Consider the following 22,191-nt stretch of genomic DNA (forward strand, 5'->3'; position numbering starts at 1 on the left):
TCAGCAAAAGCGGTCTTGTATTCTTCTGAAGCGAATCGAATGTAGGAATCTCTTCATATGTATGATATTGAGTTCCTCTTATGGCTAATATATATTTGAAGGCAGAAAACTTATAACAAAACTATAAGAGTGATAGTTGGTAGCAAGAAATAGATTATTAACATGAAAATTAAATTAATGTAATGTAATGGTTGGAGAATGTATGGGGCGAAGTATACAAGATCACAATTAATTAAGATAAAATACAACTTTCTTTGAACTCAGTCACAGCAGCATTACCAAATATTCAAATTTGTATCTAGTTTTAAGTGTTAGCTCACAGGCTTCGAATACTAACTTCTTACTTATTATACTCAAGTTTACAAAGCATTCTTTTTTGTAATTCAGCTCCTCTTATTACATAGTCAAGGACCGTATTACAACCACACATTCAATAATTATTCGAACAATTTACGTAAAAAATTGACAAATTTGATAGATCGGTTAGATCGAAATGAACAAAAGAATTTTTCAAAAGTTCAAAAGTTGAAAAATTAATTTTAATTAGTATATTTAAGATGGTTTACTTAATACAACATTTAAGCAATACTTTGATATAAATTATTTAAATTTTTTTACCTTGTAACCTTATAATTGGGGTACTCACAACCCATCGTAAAGCATCGTAAAATCATAAAATTATAAATTTTTACACTTGTTAAAAAAAAGTTGTTGGATTTGGATTATGAGACTTGTGAAAACCCTAAATATATAATTACGAACTCAAACCCTCCGAACTAAAAACATTACAAAATATTTCAAACCAAATTAGAAAATTAAAAAATTATGAAAAAGCAGATAGTGTAAAACAATTTATATTTTCTACCTCTTTTATAAAAAGAATCCGTATCAAAAATAATGACATGCAAATAGAAAGAAATTCGATTTGACTTCGTTATCCTTTTACACAATTCGCAAAACAAATCTAAACTTTTTTATTTTCAACCCCAAATATGCAATATCACGAAGCTTTAATTATTATCACCTTGTAGTTAGTCTGAGCAGACGAGAGTCAAAGCGGAATCTGGAAAGCAGTCATCATCAGTTGTGATTGTTCGAAAGGATTAAATGAGAAAATGGGAAAACGTGCGAAAAAGAGCAGCTGTCGCAATGTAAAGAAGCCAAATGTTGGGAAAGTGAACCCCCTTATATCGTTTGTCCTAATATTTAACTGCATTTATGTTTTCGTATATTCCAAATGCTTACCCAATTTAAAAGAAAATTTAAATACAATTTCAGTTAGAAGACATTACCCGAATAGATGTTTGAAAAGTAATTCAAAGAGGAATACTTAATGCTTGTTGCCGAGTTGGTGAATATAGTACGTACTTACGTACATATAGTATATTTTATGCCAACGAAGGAAACGATAAACTTCATATAAAAAAAGTTTGTATAAATAAGCAACTCTGTAAAATTGAATGGAATGTAATTAAATTCCCCGGGTAAATGACCATTAAATTTTTAACCACCAATTCGTTGTATTATAATAATGATCGAAATCACTAGGTTGTTTCAAAATTGTTTGGAATTTAAAATAATCTTCTGTAGGATCACATTCTAAATCATGGTCTGACTGAAGTTCTTCAAAAATTTACCTCATACGTTGTTTTAGAAAAATTAAAATTAGCTGATACTAATTCCAACGCAAGTTTGCTTTGTTGAAAAAAATTATCTTTTGGAGCCGAACTGTCAAACTACTACTAATTGAATAAATTGCATACTATACAAAATTAAAATGTTGGTTATTTAAAGGGTGATTTTTTAAGAGCTTGATAACTTTTTTTTTAAAAAAAACGCATAAAATTTGCAAAAATCTCATCGGTTCTTTATTTGAAACGTTAGATTGGTTCATGACATTTACTTTTTGAAGATAATTTCATTTAAATGTTGACCGCGGCTGCGTCTTAGGTGGTCCATTCGGAAAGTCCAATTTTGGGCAACTTTTTCGAGCATTTCGGCCGGAATAGCCCGAATTTCTTCGGAAATGTTGTCTTCCAAAGCTGGAATAGTTGCTGGCTTATTTCTGTAGACTTTAGACTTGACGTAGCCCCACAAAAAATAGTCTAAAGGCGTTAAATCGCATGATCTTGGTGGCCAACTTACGGGTCCATTTCTTGAGATGAATTGTTGTCCGAAGTTTTCCCTCAAAATGGCCATAGAATCGCGAGCTGTGTGGCATGTAGCGCCATCTTGTTGAAACCACATGTCAACCAAGTTCAGTTCTTCCATTTTTGGCAACAAAAAGTTTGTTAGCATCGAACGATATCGATCGCCATTCACCGTAACGTTGCGTCCAACAGCATCTTTGAAAAAATACGGTCCAATGATTCCACCAGCGTACAAACCACACCAAACAGTGCATTTTTCGGGATGCATGGGCAGTTCTTGAACGGCTTCTGGTTGCTCTTCACCCCAAATGCGGCAATTTTGCTTATTTACGTAGCCATTCAACCCGAAATGAGCCTCATCGCTGAACAAAATTAAAGCGCGAAACACATTTCGAACCGAACACTGATTTTGGTAATAAAATTCAATGATTTGCAAGCGTTGCTCGTTAGTAAGTCTATTCATGATGAAATGTCAAAGCATACTGAGCATCTTTCTCTTTGACACCATGTCTGAAATCCCACGTGATCTGTCAAATACTAATGCATGAAAATCCTAACCTCAAAAAAATCACCCGTTACAAGAAAATCGACTTTATACTTAAATAACGGGTGATTTTTTTGAGGTTAGGATTTTCATGCATTAGTATTTGACAGATCACGTGGGATTTCAGACATGGTGTCAAAGAGAAAGATGCTCAGTATGCTTTGACATTTCATCATGAATAGACTTACTAACGAGCAACGCTTGCAAATCATTGAATTTTATTACCAAAATCAGTGTTCGGTTCGAAATGTGTTTCGCGCGCGTGTTTTGTTCAGCGATGAGGCTCATTTCTGGTTGAATGGCTACGTAAATAAGCAAAATTGCCGCATTTGGGGTGAAGAGCAACCAGAAGCCGTTCAAGAACTGCCCATGCATCCCGAAAAATGCACTGTTTGGTGTGGTTTGTACGCTGGTGGAATCATTGGACCGTATTTTTTCAAAGATGCTGTTGGACGCAACGTTACGGTGAATGGCGATCGCTATCGTTCGATGCTAACAAACTTTTTGTTGCCAAAAATGGAAGAACTGAACTTGGTTGACATGTGGTTTCAACAAGATGGCGCTACATGCCACACAGCTCGCGATTCTATGGCCATTTTGAGGGAAAACTTCGGACAACAATTCATCTCAAGAAATGGACCCGTAAGTTGGCCACCAAGATCATGCGATTTAATGCCTTTTAGACTATTTTTTGTGGGGCTACGTCAAGTCTAAAGTCTACAGAAATAAGCCAGCAACTATTCCAGCTTTGGAAGACAACATTTCCGAAGAAATTCGGGCTATTCCGGCCGAAATGCTCGAAAAAGTTGCCCAAAATTGGACTTTCCGAATGGACCACCTAAGACGCAGCCGCGGTCAACATTTAAATGAAATTATTTTCAAAAAGTAAATGTCATGAACCAATCTAACGTTTCAAATAAAGAAACCGATGAGATTTTGCAAATTTTATGCGTTTTTTTTTTTAAAAAAAGTTATCAAGCTCTTAAAAAATCACCCTATACTTCACAAACACATTTTATGTTTCTCATTCGGTTTCACTACCTGCTATTCTGTTTACGTTTCACATTGCTTTTTGGTTTATGTTCAATTTCATTGACTTTTGTTTTTATTCTCATTCATTTACAGAAACCCTGCTATCCACTCTGCGCCACTTACAGCAAATAAAAATAACTAGCAAGTGGTGGAGCGCGGTGGCCACTGGGCGTATACGTAACACTATTTCATTCACAGTAACGAAAAAGCTGACAAAGATATACTCGTATATCACCGCAAAGCAGAGAGAAATGCGAATAATTAATTTTACACAGAAATATACACAACTATTATATAATCACAAAAGATGAGAGTATACGAAATTTGTAGTACCCACACTTTCGAAATAAAAGGAAAACAGGAAAAGTAATTAAGCAATTGGTGCGTGATAATTTTTTGGGTGTTTACAAGCGCCACCTTGGTAAGAGCACCAGAGCAAATTTAGCACAATGAAATCAATGACTGTGTTAAATTAAGTTAAATGGTGCGGCAAGATCAAGTGCAGTCGACTTGGTAAAACGCAGCAGTATGTATGCTATAGAAAGACACATCTTTAATTTTTTTTTATTTAATCTTTGACTCGTTGGTTTGATTTATCCCTTTCATTTTGTATATATTTATAATTTTAATTCAAAGCGTTTGTTACTTTACGAGTTCTTCTTGAAATACTGATTATTGCAAATCAATTTAGGGCATTCTATTTTCATTAGTTTCCTTCTTCTACTTGATTCTATTTGAATACGAAAATAATTGGAAAGGAAACGGGAATCTGACAAAAGGGAATGTATGAAAATTTGGAACTTATGCAGTTGAAAATATAGCTGAATTTTTTTCACATTTAAAACCAAAATTCTATTATAACTAGTAGCATAGCTAGATTACCATCATAGCTTAGTGTAGAGAAATATTTCTGAAATTTGAAGCAAATTACTATTCTCGGTACTAGCCATACATTTTTAACACCCATATTTTTTTCACTTTCTGTTCTTAAAAACTTATAATTTTAAGTACTAATTCAAATTAGATTTATTTAATAAAAATATATAAATTTTTTGTAAAACAAATTCCATCACGTTTACCAGTTCCCTTACATAACGGGTTTTAATACGAGCGCTACAAAATTGAAATTCTTTATTCCTGTGAAAGTACATTCGATGTCATTTTATATGGAACGCAATTTCTTTTGCATGGTAACCACGGGCAAGCTTACAGAAGATGCTGAACCCAATTTTCGACGGTTTTCAACATAAACAGGCCGATAGTGCTGCAATTTACCTTCGGTATTCGTATGACTTTCATCAATCGTCACTGGCCTGTTGGCATTGCCTATCGACTTGACGTAGGCCCACATGAAATAGTCAACGTCGTCAAATCGTACGACCGAAGCGGCCAAATGACGGGGCCATTTCGTGTGATAACACGTTCACCAAACTTGGTTTTCAATAAATCGATTGTAAAATTCGCTGTTTGGCTTGTGGCGCCGTCCTGTTCGAACCACATATTGTCCAAGTTCACATCATTCCAGATACAGAGATGGCCAACGCTTGAAAATTACTTGTGTTTTGGGTCCTTCTCAATTGATGCGCTAGCGGCAGCAATATTATCGACACTACGGGCACTCACTGGCACGGGAACATTTTGAACGTGCCTGTGGATTAAAATTTTTTCACTAGACGCCCAACTCAGTTGTTGATCTCACAGGACGATTATGCCGAACATAAATTGGACGTAGCGCTCTTAAAGTTGGGGCCACAGACTCCGAATTTTGGAAGTAAATTTCAATAATTTCTACTCGTTGTATCGTACATCTTTTCATGATGAAATGAAATTCTTATTGGAGAGAAATGTCAAAAGGGGGAAAAATTTGGTGTCATTTGCCGTCCCCATCGCTCTACTTTTGTAGCGTCACTATTGAAAACATAAGTTAAAGAATAAAAATTTAACTCTTTCTCTTCGTTCAAACTGAAAAAAATAACTTCTTTAAATAAATATTTAAATACTGAAATTATTGTTAAGGACCGAAGAATTAAATTCTTAAAGCTGTAAGTGTTGTAGTATTTTCACGTTGTGACAAATGGTTTTCAAATTAATTGAAATTAATGGGCGGACCCTATAAACTCGACAAAATATTGGGTAAACTATGCATACATATTTGCTTAGGGTAGAGGAAAATGTATACAAATGAAGAAAAAGAGTAGTAAATGGTTGCCACACACAAGTAGGATCACCCTTCAAGCTATCTGTTTTGTGTAAACAAGAAAAGTATTAAAACGATTTATTGTAGAATCTGCTACTAACTTTCGACAGCTGTTGTGGTGTGACATTACAAAAATAACAATAAAGTAAAGGGATATAATAAAGAAGAGACAGAAAATTTCACGCCTCAGTAAATTTATAGGGTGCAAGAAACATGTAATTGAATCTTAGAGTAGTTGAATTCAATACCCACAAATTTAAACAGAGCAGATTATCTTAAACGGGCAATAAATGTGACCGACGACTATGAAATACTTTGTATAAAAGCAGATGGTTGCCGTTTGGTTGTTATTTTATGTTGCTATAAAATATTAACTTAAATTGACACATACGTGATACCATACGTGATACCAACTTAACTGCTTTTTTCAAATAATATCCTTTATTTTTCAGCTACTCAATAACAATAATATTTACTGAAACGATAAAGAGTCCAGAAATGCAGAAAAAGTACATATCTTTTCGATAATTACTCAAAAGAGACTTTGTGCCCTCAACTCATAAAAAACCGACTAATAAATTTACTCTTTTAAAAAATAAATTCATATGGCTAGTTATGAGTCTTCAAAGTAGCAAGACCATCTGAAATTACTTCTTTTTCAATAATCTAAAACAAGCGTGTTCAGGAATTTCCTTTTGTTGCCGGAAGAAAACAAGTTGAATACCATGAACACAGCTATGTGACCACATAATTGATATCCAAGGCTCACAAATCCACCCATAATCAGTTTCTATGTAATACAGGCTCAAAAGCTTTTTTACTTCTTTGGTTTTGTGAACATTTCCCAGTTACATGAATTTCACATTTCTATCCTTTGTTATTGCAGTAAACAGTAAGTACATTTTGAACAAAAATGCTTGCCGAGTTCGAGCTTAAGTGTGTTCAATAGAGGCAACCAAGCAAATAAAAGAATGACACTCTTTAGCTACCAAAATCATTTAAAATTGTATGTGGAGATATATGTAGAAAACATAACATATTCCTTTGTATGAAGTGAACCACGTTTATAAACAGTGGGCGTACAGAAAATTGGTATTTTGTAAAGAATGACAAACTCGAAATCCTTTGTTATTTTGCTGTATGTTTGTGAAGCGTAATAGGCGGCGAATGAAATTTGGATTGGGTGTAAAACTAGGGAATGAGAAGCCATATAACTAATAATGCGACATACACATTATTTCGAGAAAGGACAATGTTACGAATATCAGCAGGGTTTTAGCACAATTAATACACACATAGATTCCAAAAAAATTGCAAAGGAATCAAAGAAAACAGTCGTAAAGTACTAGTCGAATTTAAGGTTAGATTAGCGGAATGGATTTTTGGAGTTGTTGCATAAATTATCTTCACTTATAAGTTAAATTTGGGATTTTACGCAATATATCATAATAAATCGGAATATTAAAAATTAAATATATTTATAGTTTTTTAATGGACTAGTCTGTCCACACGAAACCTTTCACCACTCTATTTCCTTTATAATAATATTTTTTATTTTATTAAAATGGTATGTAAAGAATTATGTAGGACCTTTTGCAGACTCACTTTTGTTCCCTTGCCAACATAAAAATATGAAATATCAGCAAAACACACTTATGGTCTTTTATTCCTATGTTTTGGTTAACAATAGCATTTAGTGGTTGGCATGAGAACTAAAAGCCCGTTAAAAGCCAATTTTACACACAATAATAGATGCTTGAGGAGCACATGATTATGTGTTAGCCAATATTAGACAGTGTTCTTAAATTGCATATGAAAGAACTGGCAACATGTGGTGGAAATTTTTTATAAAGATTTTCATATTTTTTCTCAATGAAATATGACATGTATATGAACGAATGTCTTCCTCTAGTCATTTTTGATCCATTTAAATAAGAAATGGCTCAATTTCAAATGTGTATATCTTCTGGTCATATTCCTCACAATAATCATTATGACTCATCAAAGAAAAAAAGAGTATCTACGCATCACCTATTATTAATTCAAACAAAACATTTTATATTACGGACTAGATGAAAGACTTCACATATGAAACCATCAATCTTTCTTTGGCTTTCCATGTTGAGGAAAAATTTCGCGCAGATGTATCATGGCTTTCTATGTTTACAATTTTACTTACGTTTAAAAGACCTTTGAGATTCAGATTCGTAAAGACTTTCTCCCATTTCTTTCATAAATTTTCGACTTGATGAATTCTTTTAAAACAACACAGTATCCCAAGCTTGCAAAAAAATATGTACCTTACAGTTCAACGTTCTATAGTACATCAACAATCACATGTCAGACGATATCCAACTACGTCGAATAAAAGCCTTCAATGAGAGTTCGCCCTGCCACCAATAGCCTTGTTCAGCAAATAAAATTATTGGTTGCATGTAACATACACGCCCTTCAAGTTGGAAAAAATAGCAGAAACGATTTTGGACTGCAGTTGAAGGAAAAACAAACAGTCAACGGCATTAAGAATTTTGACAGCCACAAACACCTATAAGGTTTGGTGAGTCACCATACAGTTAAAGAAATAGATTGCATTTCTACTGGCTGATTGTGTCGTTCAACAAAATTTTCAATCAAATTAAATTACTTCGAAAAATTAACCGACACTTGACCGTCCAGCAAATGGAGGCTAACAAAATGTCATAATGTACGAGCACATAACTCTCACAACTTTTGTAACCTTGCGATGGAAAGAATTCACAATGAAAGTTTACAGCGCTTTATGTTAAAATCCAAGTGGGGAGGCAGCAACGAAAAGTCTAAAAAACTTGGTTGAACTAAAGTACTTAATTTATCGTCTGGCTTAAAATTTTTTAAAACATGTTTTTTTTTTTTTTGCTCAGTCATTCCGAAAGGATAGTGTTGACCAATATAAATTTATGCCGATTTAAGTACAAAATATGTATCGGTTATAACATATTGGGAAGTCGAAAATAATATTAATAAGCTTGGAAGCCATTAATACATGCTTGTAAAAAAAACAGTGTTGGCAGTAAAACTTCACTTTTTAAATCACTTGAAAATGATAACTAAAAGAAGTATACGAGGGCTGTCCGATAAATAACCGACCTAACCATGATGCACGCGACTTTTTCAAATTTTTTTTTTTCTACATAGTCTCCTTGTAACTCCACACACTTCTCCCAGCGATGCTCCCATCTCTGCAACCCTTCCAAATAGTACTTGGCGTCTTTGTCTGCAAAATACGAGTTCACGAAAGAGATTGCCTCCTCATTTGACGAAAATCTCTGGCCGCCAAGCGCAGTTTTAAGTTGAAAAAACAAAAAAAAGTCGCTTGGTGCTAGATCCGGTGAATAAGGTGGATGGTCAAGCAGTTCGAGGCGCAATTCGTGGATTTTCGCCATGGCGACTGTTGAGGTGTGAGATGGTGCGTTGTTTTGTTGGAACAAGACTTTCTTTTTTTGCAAATGTGGCCGATTTTTCGAAATTTCTTCCTTTAGCTTGTCCAATAATGATGCGTAGTATGCTCCTGCTATAGTTTTTCCTTTTTCAAGATAGTCGATAAAAATAATTCCATGGCTGTCCCAAAAAACACTCGCCATCACTTTCCCAGCCGAATACACAGCTTTAGGTTTTTTTGGGGCTGGTTCCCCCTTTTCAATCCACTGTTTAGATTGGTTTTTTGTTTCGGGCGTATAATGATGAATCCAAGTTTCGTCTACAGTTATCAATCGGCGCCAAAACTCGGTCTTATTGCCTCTAAACTGAGCCAACAGAGCGCTGGAAATGTTCATGCGCGCACGTTTGTGGTCTAGCGTACGCGGCACCCAACGCGCGGACAGCTTTCTTATGCCCAAATCTTGGTTTAATATGTGACAAACAGTTTCTTTTGACATCTTCATAATCTCAGCTATTTCCCTAACTTTAATCCGGCGGTCGTCTAGTACCAATTGATGAACTTTAGCGATGTTATCGTTAGTGGTTACAGTTTTTGGACGCCCAGGACGTTCATCATCTTCCAAGCTCCTGCGACCACGTTTAAATTCAGCTGCCCAAAATTTTACGGTGGTAAACGATGGTGCAGAGTCACCATACACAGAGTCCAACTCATCTTTAATTTGTGAAGGCGTATTGCCTTTCAAAAATAAAAACTTAATTACAGCTCCATATTCAATTTTTTTCCATTTTGGCGAAATCACCGAAATAGACTCACAAAAACGACTGTCAACAGATAATTGCGCAAGATAAATTTCTGAAATTTTGGCGAGTAGCTATTATAATATGCAGAATTTGAAGTAGAAACTTTTTTTCAAATGTGCCGCTAGCTTCACGTTGAGGTCGGTTATTTATCGGACAGCGCTCGTAAAAGGAGCGGACGTAAACCTGAAAGTGCTCTTTTAATATATTAATCTCCATGTGTGAGTTTACAAATCTATAATTTAAAATATTTTAAAAATAATACATTTCATGATGATTTACATTGTAAAATTTTTAGTTATGAAATGTTGCATTTTAATTAAATGGCATTTATAACGTTCTGTTAAATTGTGAAATTTAAATTACTTAAACTAGTAGCTCCATGGAGTTTTTTTTTTTAATTCTGTCTTTTGTCGTTACCTCACACCAATTTATGTGCAGGAAATTGAAATTTCTGTGGCATCAAATACAAGCACAGCATGAATTTAAGTGAATTGCAATATATCACGGACATTATGCTTATGAAATCAGTTTTATATGTGCTGGCCAACAAAAACAACATTAGTGTTTGTGGAAACAAAATGAAATTTCTATTTAAATAACACAGCAGGACATTGAAATACTGAGAACAACTAGAACACTGGAAATTAGTTTGTATATGTGTGGGATTTTAGTATCGCGCTGAAATGTTTAGAGCCATAAATCAAAATCAGCCACTTAAAAGCTAGAAAATTCAACGAAGAAATATTTACGAAAAATATGAAAGAAAAGATTTAAAAAGTTCAAAGACCAAAAACAGAGCACAACAAATAATGTCATACTAATAAGTAATTCTAATTAAGCTGCCACATTCACCGATGTAGATCTCAATCTTGGCCTTTCTTTGTACGACTGATAAAGCTTTTTTTGTGTTTTTGTTTTTACGAGGAGGAAGCCTCGAATGCCTGAATGCCATGTCAATGTGAAATTTTAATTCGAATACCGTCAGATATTTTGTAGGGAGGTTTTTTGAGCAATATTCATACGTTTGAAATGGTCTGAAAGAGTTTAGAGACATGCTGCATTTACTTGACCACATCCCTGTTGGTCTCTGAACCTACTCCATTCAATGTTTGTAACCTAGCTCTTTCCTAATATGGTAAAAATTTGGTATGTGTTTATTTATTCGGTGTCTTAGTTGGATTTTGGAATTCTCTTAACCGGTGATGTTATTGGATTCTCTGAGTTTTCATGATTTTTGCGACATTATACATTTGGTCTACCAAGTTTTTAGGTGTTGGGTTATAAGAAATGTATTCTTGCGCGGGCAGTGAAGCAATGTATGCTCTGCATTCTCAAATAAATTTCATCCGTAAATGTCGTATATGCCATCGCTATACTATTTGAATCGTCATGCCTTGTGAGAATTTGGGTTGAGCAAAGCTCTAGCTCGCCATGCGGTCTTTTTAGCACTGGCTAAATCTTGGGGATCAGTTGGAATGTACAACGACCATTTCGACTGACATCCCAGCTCTTCAACGTATTTGCTCGTGCATTTACTTTTAGCTTTCTGAGTGGTGGATCTGTTAAAACCTTCTTCATCCCCTTAGTGCAGAGATCGGTTGGACGTAAGCCCGCGAATACAAAGCCTGCATCTTCCGGATCATACATACTCGTAGATATATTTATCCCCATTCAGGAATAATCAAGACTATGGAAATAATTGAAATTGGTAGTAATAAATTATTAGATTTCTCTTAGTCTATCAGACAACGTTTCATCGTTTCCCTATTTCGATCAATAATCTCTATCCTACTTACATTAGAATTGAGCAGTAAGTAGTTTCAACAAACAAAGTAACATAGAGCAAAACTAAATTATAAGCCCAGTATATTGTGCATAGTCGGAGTTGATGCAGCACATTTGGAAACTATACAACAAAGTTTTAAAGGCTACAATATGACTAAAGTTAAACAGATGTATATACATATGTATACAAGTACAAATCCTTTAATGCAGAACCACACACAAACTCATATACACAGGTACGGCAAAAGTGTAGTAGATCTACATCAATTGCAGGCCAATTATGTTTCAGTTACTTACATCTTAAAGCAGAACAGCACTCTACTAAGTATGTAGATAAACCACAGCAATACACATATGTGATGATTGTTGGAAACTTTTCTGTTACGAATGTTTAGATGCGTATTTATTCCGGCAGAGAGGGCACAATGAGGACAAAGTAGGCAACTAACCCATTACAAACGCGATTTCCATTTCACCATTTGCTGCGACCTCGTACTAACTAATGTGACAAAGTAGTAGTGCAGACGAAAGTTCAGCAAAAAGCATAAGTGTGAATAAGTAGTACACAAAGTAGAACGAGCGCTTATATTTAAACCAAGATTATCACAAATTATGCATGCAGGTGTGCATATGTAAACATGCATATGTGAGTGCACTTAAGTGGCTAAAGAAAATATTTGTCGAGATAAAACTAGTTTGTGACTCTAAAAATTGTCTCTTCAAATTATTATTGATTATTTTTTGAAAAAAAAAAAATAAAATAAATTATTTGTATGTATCTACATATTCTGGCGAAACTGTTGCTCTCAACTAACTAGCACTGCACGTGGAAGAAATTTAAAAAATCGACTTCTGGTGAATCATTTATCAGTGTTTTGATCACCATTACGTTTGCGTAACCAAAATAGATATAATTTGAGTTGCCACTCAAGTTATATATAAATATAAATGGACATACTATATGTATAGTGCAATGTAAATGTATTTGCATTTGTAGAATAACATTAATTTAAGCCTTCTAAGTATATTTAAATAAATAAATTTTTTAAATATTTAAAACTGTCATTACATAACAGAAATTTCTAGATGTTTATTAATGTTATTACTTGAAATTGTTTCACTAAAACTTTGCGAAAGTACTTAGCGATATAATGTACACATTTAATATTCCGAACACTTAGCTAAATAACCGCCAAGTACATTTATTTCTAATGACTTAAAAATTGCTTTGAATAATTATGCAAACATGAAATTCTTCGGAAATATTTTGTAAATCAAAGGTATTTATGTAATAGCAAAAGAACAACTTTTGATTGCCATTTAGTTTGTATTTGGTAATGGTAAAGAAATGGAAATACAACTTTTCTTTGAAGGTTACTGATAAAGAAGCACATTTCAGGAAATATAGCAAAAATGTGTGAAGACAATAAATGCCAAATACAGGAAATGAGTTTCCGGCGAACAATAATAAATTATTCATACGAAAGATATATGTTCAAGTGTTGTATTTAAAAATGAATAAAGAATTTACTGAAAAAAAAATTATAAACATTTTGCGGGGAGAAAACATATTAATATAAAACAACTTTAGTTTAAAAATGCATTTAGCAACAAAATATTTTTTAATCAGGTTTCACTTTAAGTATGTGCTTTCTCGTACAAATATATATCATACACGAGCCACGAACGAGTTGTCTTGGCAGCTTGTTTTTAGCACGCTCAAGCTAATTTCCGAGAAAAATTAGCTGGATTTTATTAAATTCTTATTAAATTCTAAAAATCCCCTGGAATAATGTTCTAAATTTTGAAGTTGATCCGAGTAATAGTTATGAAGTTACAGCCTTGAGAACTTGTGCGCTTGGGGCTAGCTAGGATCACAGAGCTTTAATATTGCTACTTTACTTAATTAGGTTTGAATATTTTGATCCAGGTGACATTTAGTTAGTTAAATTTTGATAAGTGTGCCACTAGTATACTCGAAAATAAAAAGCACTGATTTTCACACTCGTTATAAAATTTATTAAGTTAAATTACACAATGTACTGGTTTGTCAAAAAAGTCTGGCGGTATTTTTATTGAATCAATTCGTGTGGCACCCATACATCGAGCTTCTTAGTGACTCCAAGCTTCTTCAAATGGTTTATAACGGTTTGATGACTACTATGCCGGTCTCTTTCGACCAATTCAGCGATTTTATCGCAATTTTCGACGACAGGCCTTCCGGAGCGTGGCGCATCTTCGACCACCTCTACACCAGAACGAAAACATTAAAACCATCGTTGTGCGGTGGAAATGGAAACTGTATCGGGTCCATAAACTGCACAAATTTTATTGGCGGCTTGAGATGCATTTTTGCCTTTATCGTAGTAGTACTGTAAAATATACCGTATTTTCTCTTTATTGTGCTCCATGTTTGCGACGCTATAACTCACGAACTTGAAATGAGCTTTCCAAAAAGGTAAAGCATGACCCGATGCGACGAATAAAACTAGAACTACGCGCTTTCAGCGCCAACTAACGAAAATACCGCAAGACTTTTTTGACAACCCAAAAACCCAGAAAGTGTAATTCTTAATTTTTCTAAATTTGTTTCATCAAAATCGGACAAGTGGTTCGCGAGTTATGTTGAACTACGTTTTTGCCAAAATGTTACAACTAAGCGAAAAAACATCAAGATAAGGAAACAATTAAAAACGTCATAAAAAAAACTGACATATACGAACGCCAAACCCTTTGAGGGTTTTACTATACTGACCTAGTACCATCACCCTGACTTGGAATTTCTCACCCCCCAGATTAGCTGTTGTACTGTGAAATAAGGGGGTGTGTTTTATTAATAAGAGTGCTTAAAATTGATAAATTTGAGTGAAAACTTGGCTAAGCGCCTAAATAACTAATATCAGGATTTTCGAACAACCGGCTGACTTTACTCTAAATGATTGGTTTTACACCTTAAAGTATTTCCCTGACTTTGGTTCTTGCAAGTTGCAAGAGTATGAAATGTTCCGCTGCACCCGAATTTGGCCCTTCCTACTTGTTCGTTTTATTTTTGAGTGTTACCTTAAACTGTCTTCGATTTGTGATTTCTCTGCTCTTTAGGTGCAAATCGAATTTTGTGGGACTATCAACTATATCACTATCAGAAATAAGTAAAAAACGACTGTTTGCATACAGAGGATCGTTCACGAAACGATAAAAAATGGAAGCAATTAAACAGAAAATAAAAATGTCATGTCACATAATCATAAAAACAAAGAAATTAAGAGTGCTTCCAGAAATTGACTTTAACGACTGTTTCGCGGATTAGGGAAAACATTGGCCGAAGTGGGGGGGACGACATAGATTTTGAAGAATAAACTAAGAATTTTAAAATTACGAACAAAGTCCTACTATTTTTTGCTCATAGTTGATTTATTGCAATATGAATTAAGTTACTTTTACTTCCGGTCACTAACTGAAGCATAAAGCCTTGTTGGCCATGCCAAGCCATGCAATACTTTTTAAATCTCTCAACATAGAGTCAGAGAAATATTATTTTTACAAGAGCGCAAAGAGATCGCTTCTCAAAGTTATTGCTGTACTTAGTAGCTCGTTTATCCAAAAAAAGCTGCAGTATATATAGCGAGAGTAGCAACGCCAACGAGTTCAATTTTGTTTAAATTGTGCGTTGTGAACAGTGTAGTTATAACAGTTGCCGGCAATTCATTGCAAAATTGTACTATACTATAATAAATATCCGTAAGTATTAACAAAAATATATCTAGTTGCATACAGTAACTCGAACTTTTGAAGTGTTAAAAGAAGTCATCCTTCGTCAAAACGACGACGGGCCATTAAAATTGGTTTGAAAACCAGCTTTTTTTATTTTTTGAGTTTCGTAAAATCTTTTTTGAATTCTTACTCAATAACGTACACATGTATGGTTAAAATAATAAGTACATACATACGTCCGTGTAGGAGCAAATGACCAATAAATTCTCCTTCATTATTATTTAAAGAGAAATAATATCATATTTCATTTCATATATGGCTTAAATAAAAGAATCAAGATATTTGCAATAATAATTGAAATCGGGACTTAAATTTCTAGCAAATAATTAAAAGACTCAAAAATGGCTGACCTAAATAATAAGTACATCAGGTATCTGTAAATGAAATGCTGTATTAGTTCGAGTTTTCTGTCTCATATTTGATTTTTATTTGCTTCTTTCATCAGTATCTAGTATATCCGCCGTTATTTTCAATTCCTTTTGACACTCGTTTTGGCTGGAGATAAGTTTGTGGCACGTATCAATTGGAATCTCATACTCTTAAAGGTTTTCATTTGGATTCAATTCGGGAGATGCTTAGGATCATTAAGCTGCTGAAATTTCAATATTAGTGTTTTCCAAGATATTTTTATTTTGGACCCTATTCACGGTGCTTGAAATACGATGTGTATTGGCCACGAAAAGCAGTCAGGCATCATTTCCGAACAAATCAAATTTGGTTTCGTTGCTCCACAAGATATTGCGCCCACTTTTTCTCACCACTCTTGCCGGACCAATTGAAATGAACGGCCTATTATTGCAGCGATATTCCTAAGACTTTGGCCCTCTTTTTTAAGGTTTACGAGGATTTCCTTTTCCTCCGCAATGAAATGCTTTTTCCATACAATTTTTTAGGTTTCAATGCGTTTTAAATATGAAGCTATACAACCGAAAGAGTAAGCCATAAAAATAAATCGTCCGATTTGCTGAAAATCTTAAAATAATTAACCATGTACTTATTATTTTGACCATTTGGAAAGCGAACATCGACAATCAATTGCCACGCCCACTACAAAGAGGGGATTCAGCATTTTCTTTTCACTACAAAAGATACTACCATATCGAATTGAAATCAACGCGTAGTTGCATTCGTGGACCTCACCAAACATTCAAATTCAATCATGACTTCAGCCTAAAGGAATGTACTTATTATTTTGAACATATGTATGTATGTATACACATATGTGGTTTTAGTCATGCAAAGCGTTGATAAAATCTTAAAAGACCATGCGGTCGCACTTATCCACTTCTAGAATTATGTGGATATGAAAACAAATGCGAAACAACAACTTATACATAAATTACATATAATATGTTCCTACACGCATTGTGTCATGTGAAATCTCCGTTGACACGAACAACCAAATATACATACAGATATAGAAATATTATATGTGTATATCCATACATATATTTCCATATCTACAAGAATTATGCAGAAGAATTAACACTGCGAGTAGGGTACCGGAAACGCTCGTGTGATAAGCTCGTTTTAGTTTAATCAACAAATTGTTTTTTGTAGTCATTGCAGACGAAATAAATTAAAATATAATTTTAATAGAGTAAAACAGAGAATTTGGCACGTCTGAAAAATCGCGGGATACTGCTAGTCGAAACGATAACATCATGCGAAACGCTTTGATCTACTCTAATTCTCTTTCTCTGTTTATGAAGATTAAGAAACTTTGAGCAGCTGTTCTCAAAAAAGGGAGAGGCTGAAGCACAGCCAAAGATTAATATGCAATTTACGGAACCAATTGGGTTCGAGGCGTTTTTGTTTACGGAACGATTTACGGAACCACGTGAAGTCAGTGCTGCAAATTGTGGTGAGAAAACATTATTGGCGGTTTGCTCATGGGTAAGTGCACACTTTGGCTTATATTCAAAAATTAAAATTTTGAATTAATGTACGTACAAATATTTTTGGAATAGAGGAATCCCAAGTTCCTGCAATTTAACAAAGATGAGGATAAGTGGCAGGAATATGCGAGTATAAATTACGACCACGTGGGTTATAGAACCATTTTGAAGGATGATAATATATTATTTTTTGGCGGTAAGAAAGGTAATAACGCACTCAACATCGTCCACAGCTGGAATATACGGAATAAGACATGGCAAAATTTGCCCCCCATGAACCAAGCCAGATACCAGCCCTGTGTTTTCGAATTAGATGATAAAATCTATGCGATTGGTGGTTTTGATGGTAAAAACGTTCTGTCGTCGGTGGAAAGGTAAATACTTTTAAATCTGTAATGAATCACCCAACATTGGTGATTGTGAGCTTTAACAATTAAAGGTTAGCTTTAAGCTTAATGGTGAACGCACTTTACACTAGGTGTGTTAGGGTAGTATGGATGGTGCACAAAACAGGTACTTCTGCATTTAAGAAAAAGGGAATCCAGTGAAATGTTATGATCTGATTGACTCCGACTTTAGAAAACTCTTAACTCTTCTTTAACATTGCTAACCAGTTCTTTAAAATTACTCCAAATTTGTTTAATAGACTACTCAGCGTAACGAAATGTCACTTTTGACGCTTCAGTTTAGAGATGTGCATTCCTTTTTCATTGTTTTTGTTTATTTTCAGATATACGACTTCCGATGGTTGGAAGTTCATGAGAAACTTGATTGTTGGACGACAGGACGCCAGTGCAGTGGGGTTGAATGGTAAAATTTACATATTTGGCGGTAGAAGTGATCGTAAGGCCTTAAAATCCGTCGAATGCTACAACCCGAATTCGTATACTTGGACTTCTTGCGCAGATATGACAGACTATCACCATTTACCTGCTGTAAGTTAGATTAAAAAATTTTTATTAATATTAGTAGAACGTTCATCAAGTCATGAATTGGTAGAATGAAGAAAAGTCGACGAAGGGTATATGACGACTTTACTTAAGTGTTTAAATATTAACATTCGACTCCTTGGATTTCTTTTACAATAGACGGATGTACGTAACCGTATTCATATTCTGTGCAGAGCTTTCAAAATTATTTCTGAAATATGTATATACATACATAATGCCACTACAATAGGGGTCCATTTGATTTCACTCTTGCAAGCCTTCCCTAGAGTTTTCAAAACCAGCAAAAAAGCTCCACTTCAATAACATTTACCAAATTTGTGTAACTGAAAATAGTCACTGATTTATTTAGTCGCTAAAGAGCTAAGCTCTGTTAAAACTAAATACAACGTTTATTGATACTTTTTATATTACAGGTAGCTGCACATAAAGGTCACATCTATGTTATAGGTGATTATTTTGATAGCAGAGCTGTTGAACGTTACGATCCTCAACGAGACACATGGTCTAAGGTATATTAAGTTGATTTTTGCCTATCACTTGATGTCAAACTAAATATTCTTGAAAATATTTAATAGATTTGCTCTCTGAATGCTGGCGGTGGTTTTATGGCTTCCGTATCGCTAGACAATAAGCTATGGGCCATTGGTGGCACCTCTGCTGGCAAGACACTTGTATCAGTCTATGACGAGGAAAATGACCGTTGGGGACAAAAGTTCTCAATTCCTGAAACCAATATTTGTTCTTGTCTTGTTGTGCCTGTTGCCTTACTGACGTCGAATGAATAACAATATTAATAAATATTTGTTTTTGTAATAAATTCTCTGCTAATAAAAACCAAAATATCTGATTTTTTAGCTTTGGAAAACGCGTCATATATTTTGTATGCTACAGAGGTTATAGTTAATATTCTCTTACATCTCGATATCTACAGCATCAGGATGAAGCAAACACCTAGGTATACAGTTATTTGTAACTGGTTGGCGAGAAAATACGAAGCGCAGTCGTTTTCGGTTTGTAATTATTTCCGTTGTCAAATGGTTAGTTTCAATATGTTTCAATAATTGAATTTTTATTATAGAACTAGCTGACCCCGCATACGTTGTCCTGCGTGAAATTATGTGTTTTGAAATTAAAAGAAAGTTGAATTTACGTTGTGTTAAAAATCTTTTATTTTCGATTTTTCTAAATTTTTTTCAATGTAACGCAGTTTGATAAACAACATTTTTTGGTTTCTATTCCGGAGCGTAAATGTACAGAGAAGATGGTTTTCCAACTCGGGAACACGCCACGTATAACTGGCACGCACTCATGCAATCGTAGTTACGATAATTTGGCAAATTTGGCATAAACATTCGTGATGAGTTCATATTTCGTTGAAGTGAATTGACAAAAGGCAGGTGGAATTGATATCAAACCACTGGAACCGAAATTTGCCTATTTCCAATTCTTATCGAATACGATGTAAAATGTCTTCGGCAATGTAATTTTGTTCGTATTCCAAAATTGACGCGGATTTGAAGGCTGATATGTCGAAATGACCATCGCGAAAAGTGTGCGAACTTCAGTGGCATGCGAAGTAGCTATCGAATCGTCCATCGTTGGATTACATTTACTATTATGTTCCAGCAATTGTAATTGCTTGCATGCTTCTCAAAAAGTTACACACACTCTACCATTCACAGTGTGCAATGACTCAAATGAAATTGAACCACGTACATTTATCAATAACCGAAGATAATAGCAATCGTCGTTTTTCGGGTGGATTATGTAAATTCGTCCTAAGGAATTAGTTGAGAACACACCTGGATGTCAATCTACTGGCTGGCCTTGCTTTCCGCGTAACTATTTCTTCGACGATGCATTCCATGTAAACTATCAAGGCATTTCCAAATAGATCAATGTTCTCGCAAACGAATCACTGACGCAAGTTGAGAAAAAACTCGTCAATGTAAATTTTGTTTTTGGAAGTGTTTCCGCTGGCTGTACTGTATTCTCTGGGTTGAAATACACTCTTTGTCCATTCTCCAAATGAACTGCGAAACGCACAACAGTCGAAAAACGTTCATGAATTACAAAAGTAAATACCCTACAAAGCGCTTTATTGCAGTTCACGTATCGACCATATCGTTCAAGACCAATAACCGCCATATTGGTTCCTTTGGTGACGTACTTACAAACGTATTTTATAGATTACACCAAACTGCAATACTAAACATTGATATGAGTTTTGAATGTGAATTAGACAATGATGGTGAATATAGTACGATCCATATGTTGTCAACTTCGATATTCATTAATTAATGTTGAAAAATTGAAGGTGAACTCTGCTATACTCCTTTTACAAGTAGATATTAAAGAGTAGTTCCATAAAATGGAGCAGATGCATGAAATGTTTTTATGTGGACTCTACTTTATTCAATATTGCATTCCAGATGTGTACAGTAAATATCATTGCATGCATTAAATGCTTATTGTTCACATAAGTACATATGGTATATTTATTTGGATAACATTTAATATTTATGTACATCTTAACAAGCTATTTGCTTGAGCCACAATGCAGTTATGTAGCTTATAGAACGTGACTATTTTAAACATAAAATAGCACCACATTATATTAAACGTCATATCGTGAATTTATTGGAGCAACGAAAATAGTATAAATGTATATAAACTTCGAGTCAGTATTTACTAATTGCCTAAATAGTAATTCGTATTTAGGATAAACCATCGTAACACCACCAACAATGTCAGCCTGGAAATCCAACGCAGGATAACTCTTGCCAACAGGTGCTACTTCGGATTGAGTAGGCAATTGAAAAGTAAAGTCCTCTCTCGACGAACAAAAACCAAACTCTATAAGTCGCTCATAATTCCCGTCCTGCTATATGGAGCAGAGGCTTGGACGATGACAACAACCGATGAGTCGACGTTGCGAGTTTTCGAGAGAAAAGTTCTGCGAAAGATTTATGGTCTTTTGCGCGTTGGCCACGGCGAATATCGCATTCGATGGAACGATGAGCTGTACGAGATATACGACGCCATTGACATAGTTCAGCGATTTAAAAGACAGCGGCTACGCTGGCTAGGTCAAGTTGTCCGAATGGATAAAAACGCTCCAGCTCTGGAAGTATTCGACACAATACCCGACGAGGGAAGCAGAGGAAGAGGAAGACCTCCACTCTGTTGGAAGAACCAAGTGGAGAAGGACCTGGCCTCGCTTGGAATAGAAGAAACGACTGGCGTGCGGTTGAATTCCACATATTTAAATGAGCGGCGCATACGCTCAGCCAGACAGCCTTGAGAACTTGTGCGCTTGGCGCTAGCTAGGCTTATAGAGCTTTAATATTGCTACTTTACTTAATCAGGTTTGAATATTTCGATCCAGGTGACATTTAGTTAGCTAAATTTTTATGTCAGTAAGTTTGTTTACAGCTGTTAAAGTCGGTAAACCTCAGAGTGCGTTGCGATTGTTCAATGGATAAAAATATCGAACAAAGCATTTGTATTCAAGTCAATTTCTAACCAAATTTCATCTGCGGAATCTTACGAATGTTGGCGAAGACTTACGGTGATAAAGTTTTATCAAAAACAAGAACCTGCGAGTGGTACAAAGCCTTCAAAACAACCGAGAGATCGTTGAAGA

At 34.8% G+C, this 22,191-nt stretch overlaps 1 protein-coding gene across 1 annotated transcript; it reads left to right on the top strand.

Annotated features, from left to right (window-relative positions):
- Positions 1 to 15,555: 15,555 nt before the first annotated feature.
- LOC105221962 (kelch-like protein 5) lies at positions 15,556 to 19,410 on the top strand. Its single transcript, XM_049455063.1, has 6 exons — positions 15,556 to 15,664; positions 17,410 to 17,593; positions 17,668 to 17,969; positions 18,326 to 18,530; positions 18,959 to 19,054; positions 19,121 to 19,410. Exons 2-6 carry the CDS (start codon positions 17,474 to 17,476, stop codon positions 19,328 to 19,330), a joined length of 933 nt encoding a protein of 310 aa, XP_049311020.1. The 5' UTR covers positions 15,556 to 15,664; positions 17,410 to 17,473; the 3' UTR covers positions 19,331 to 19,410.
- Positions 19,411 to 22,191: the final 2,781 nt, after the last annotated feature.

The sequence above is a fragment of the Bactrocera dorsalis genome, chromosome 4 (assembly GCF_023373825.1).
Source record: "Bactrocera dorsalis isolate Fly_Bdor chromosome 4, ASM2337382v1, whole genome shotgun sequence".
Lineage (NCBI taxonomy): Eukaryota > Metazoa > Arthropoda > Insecta > Diptera > Tephritidae > Bactrocera > Bactrocera dorsalis.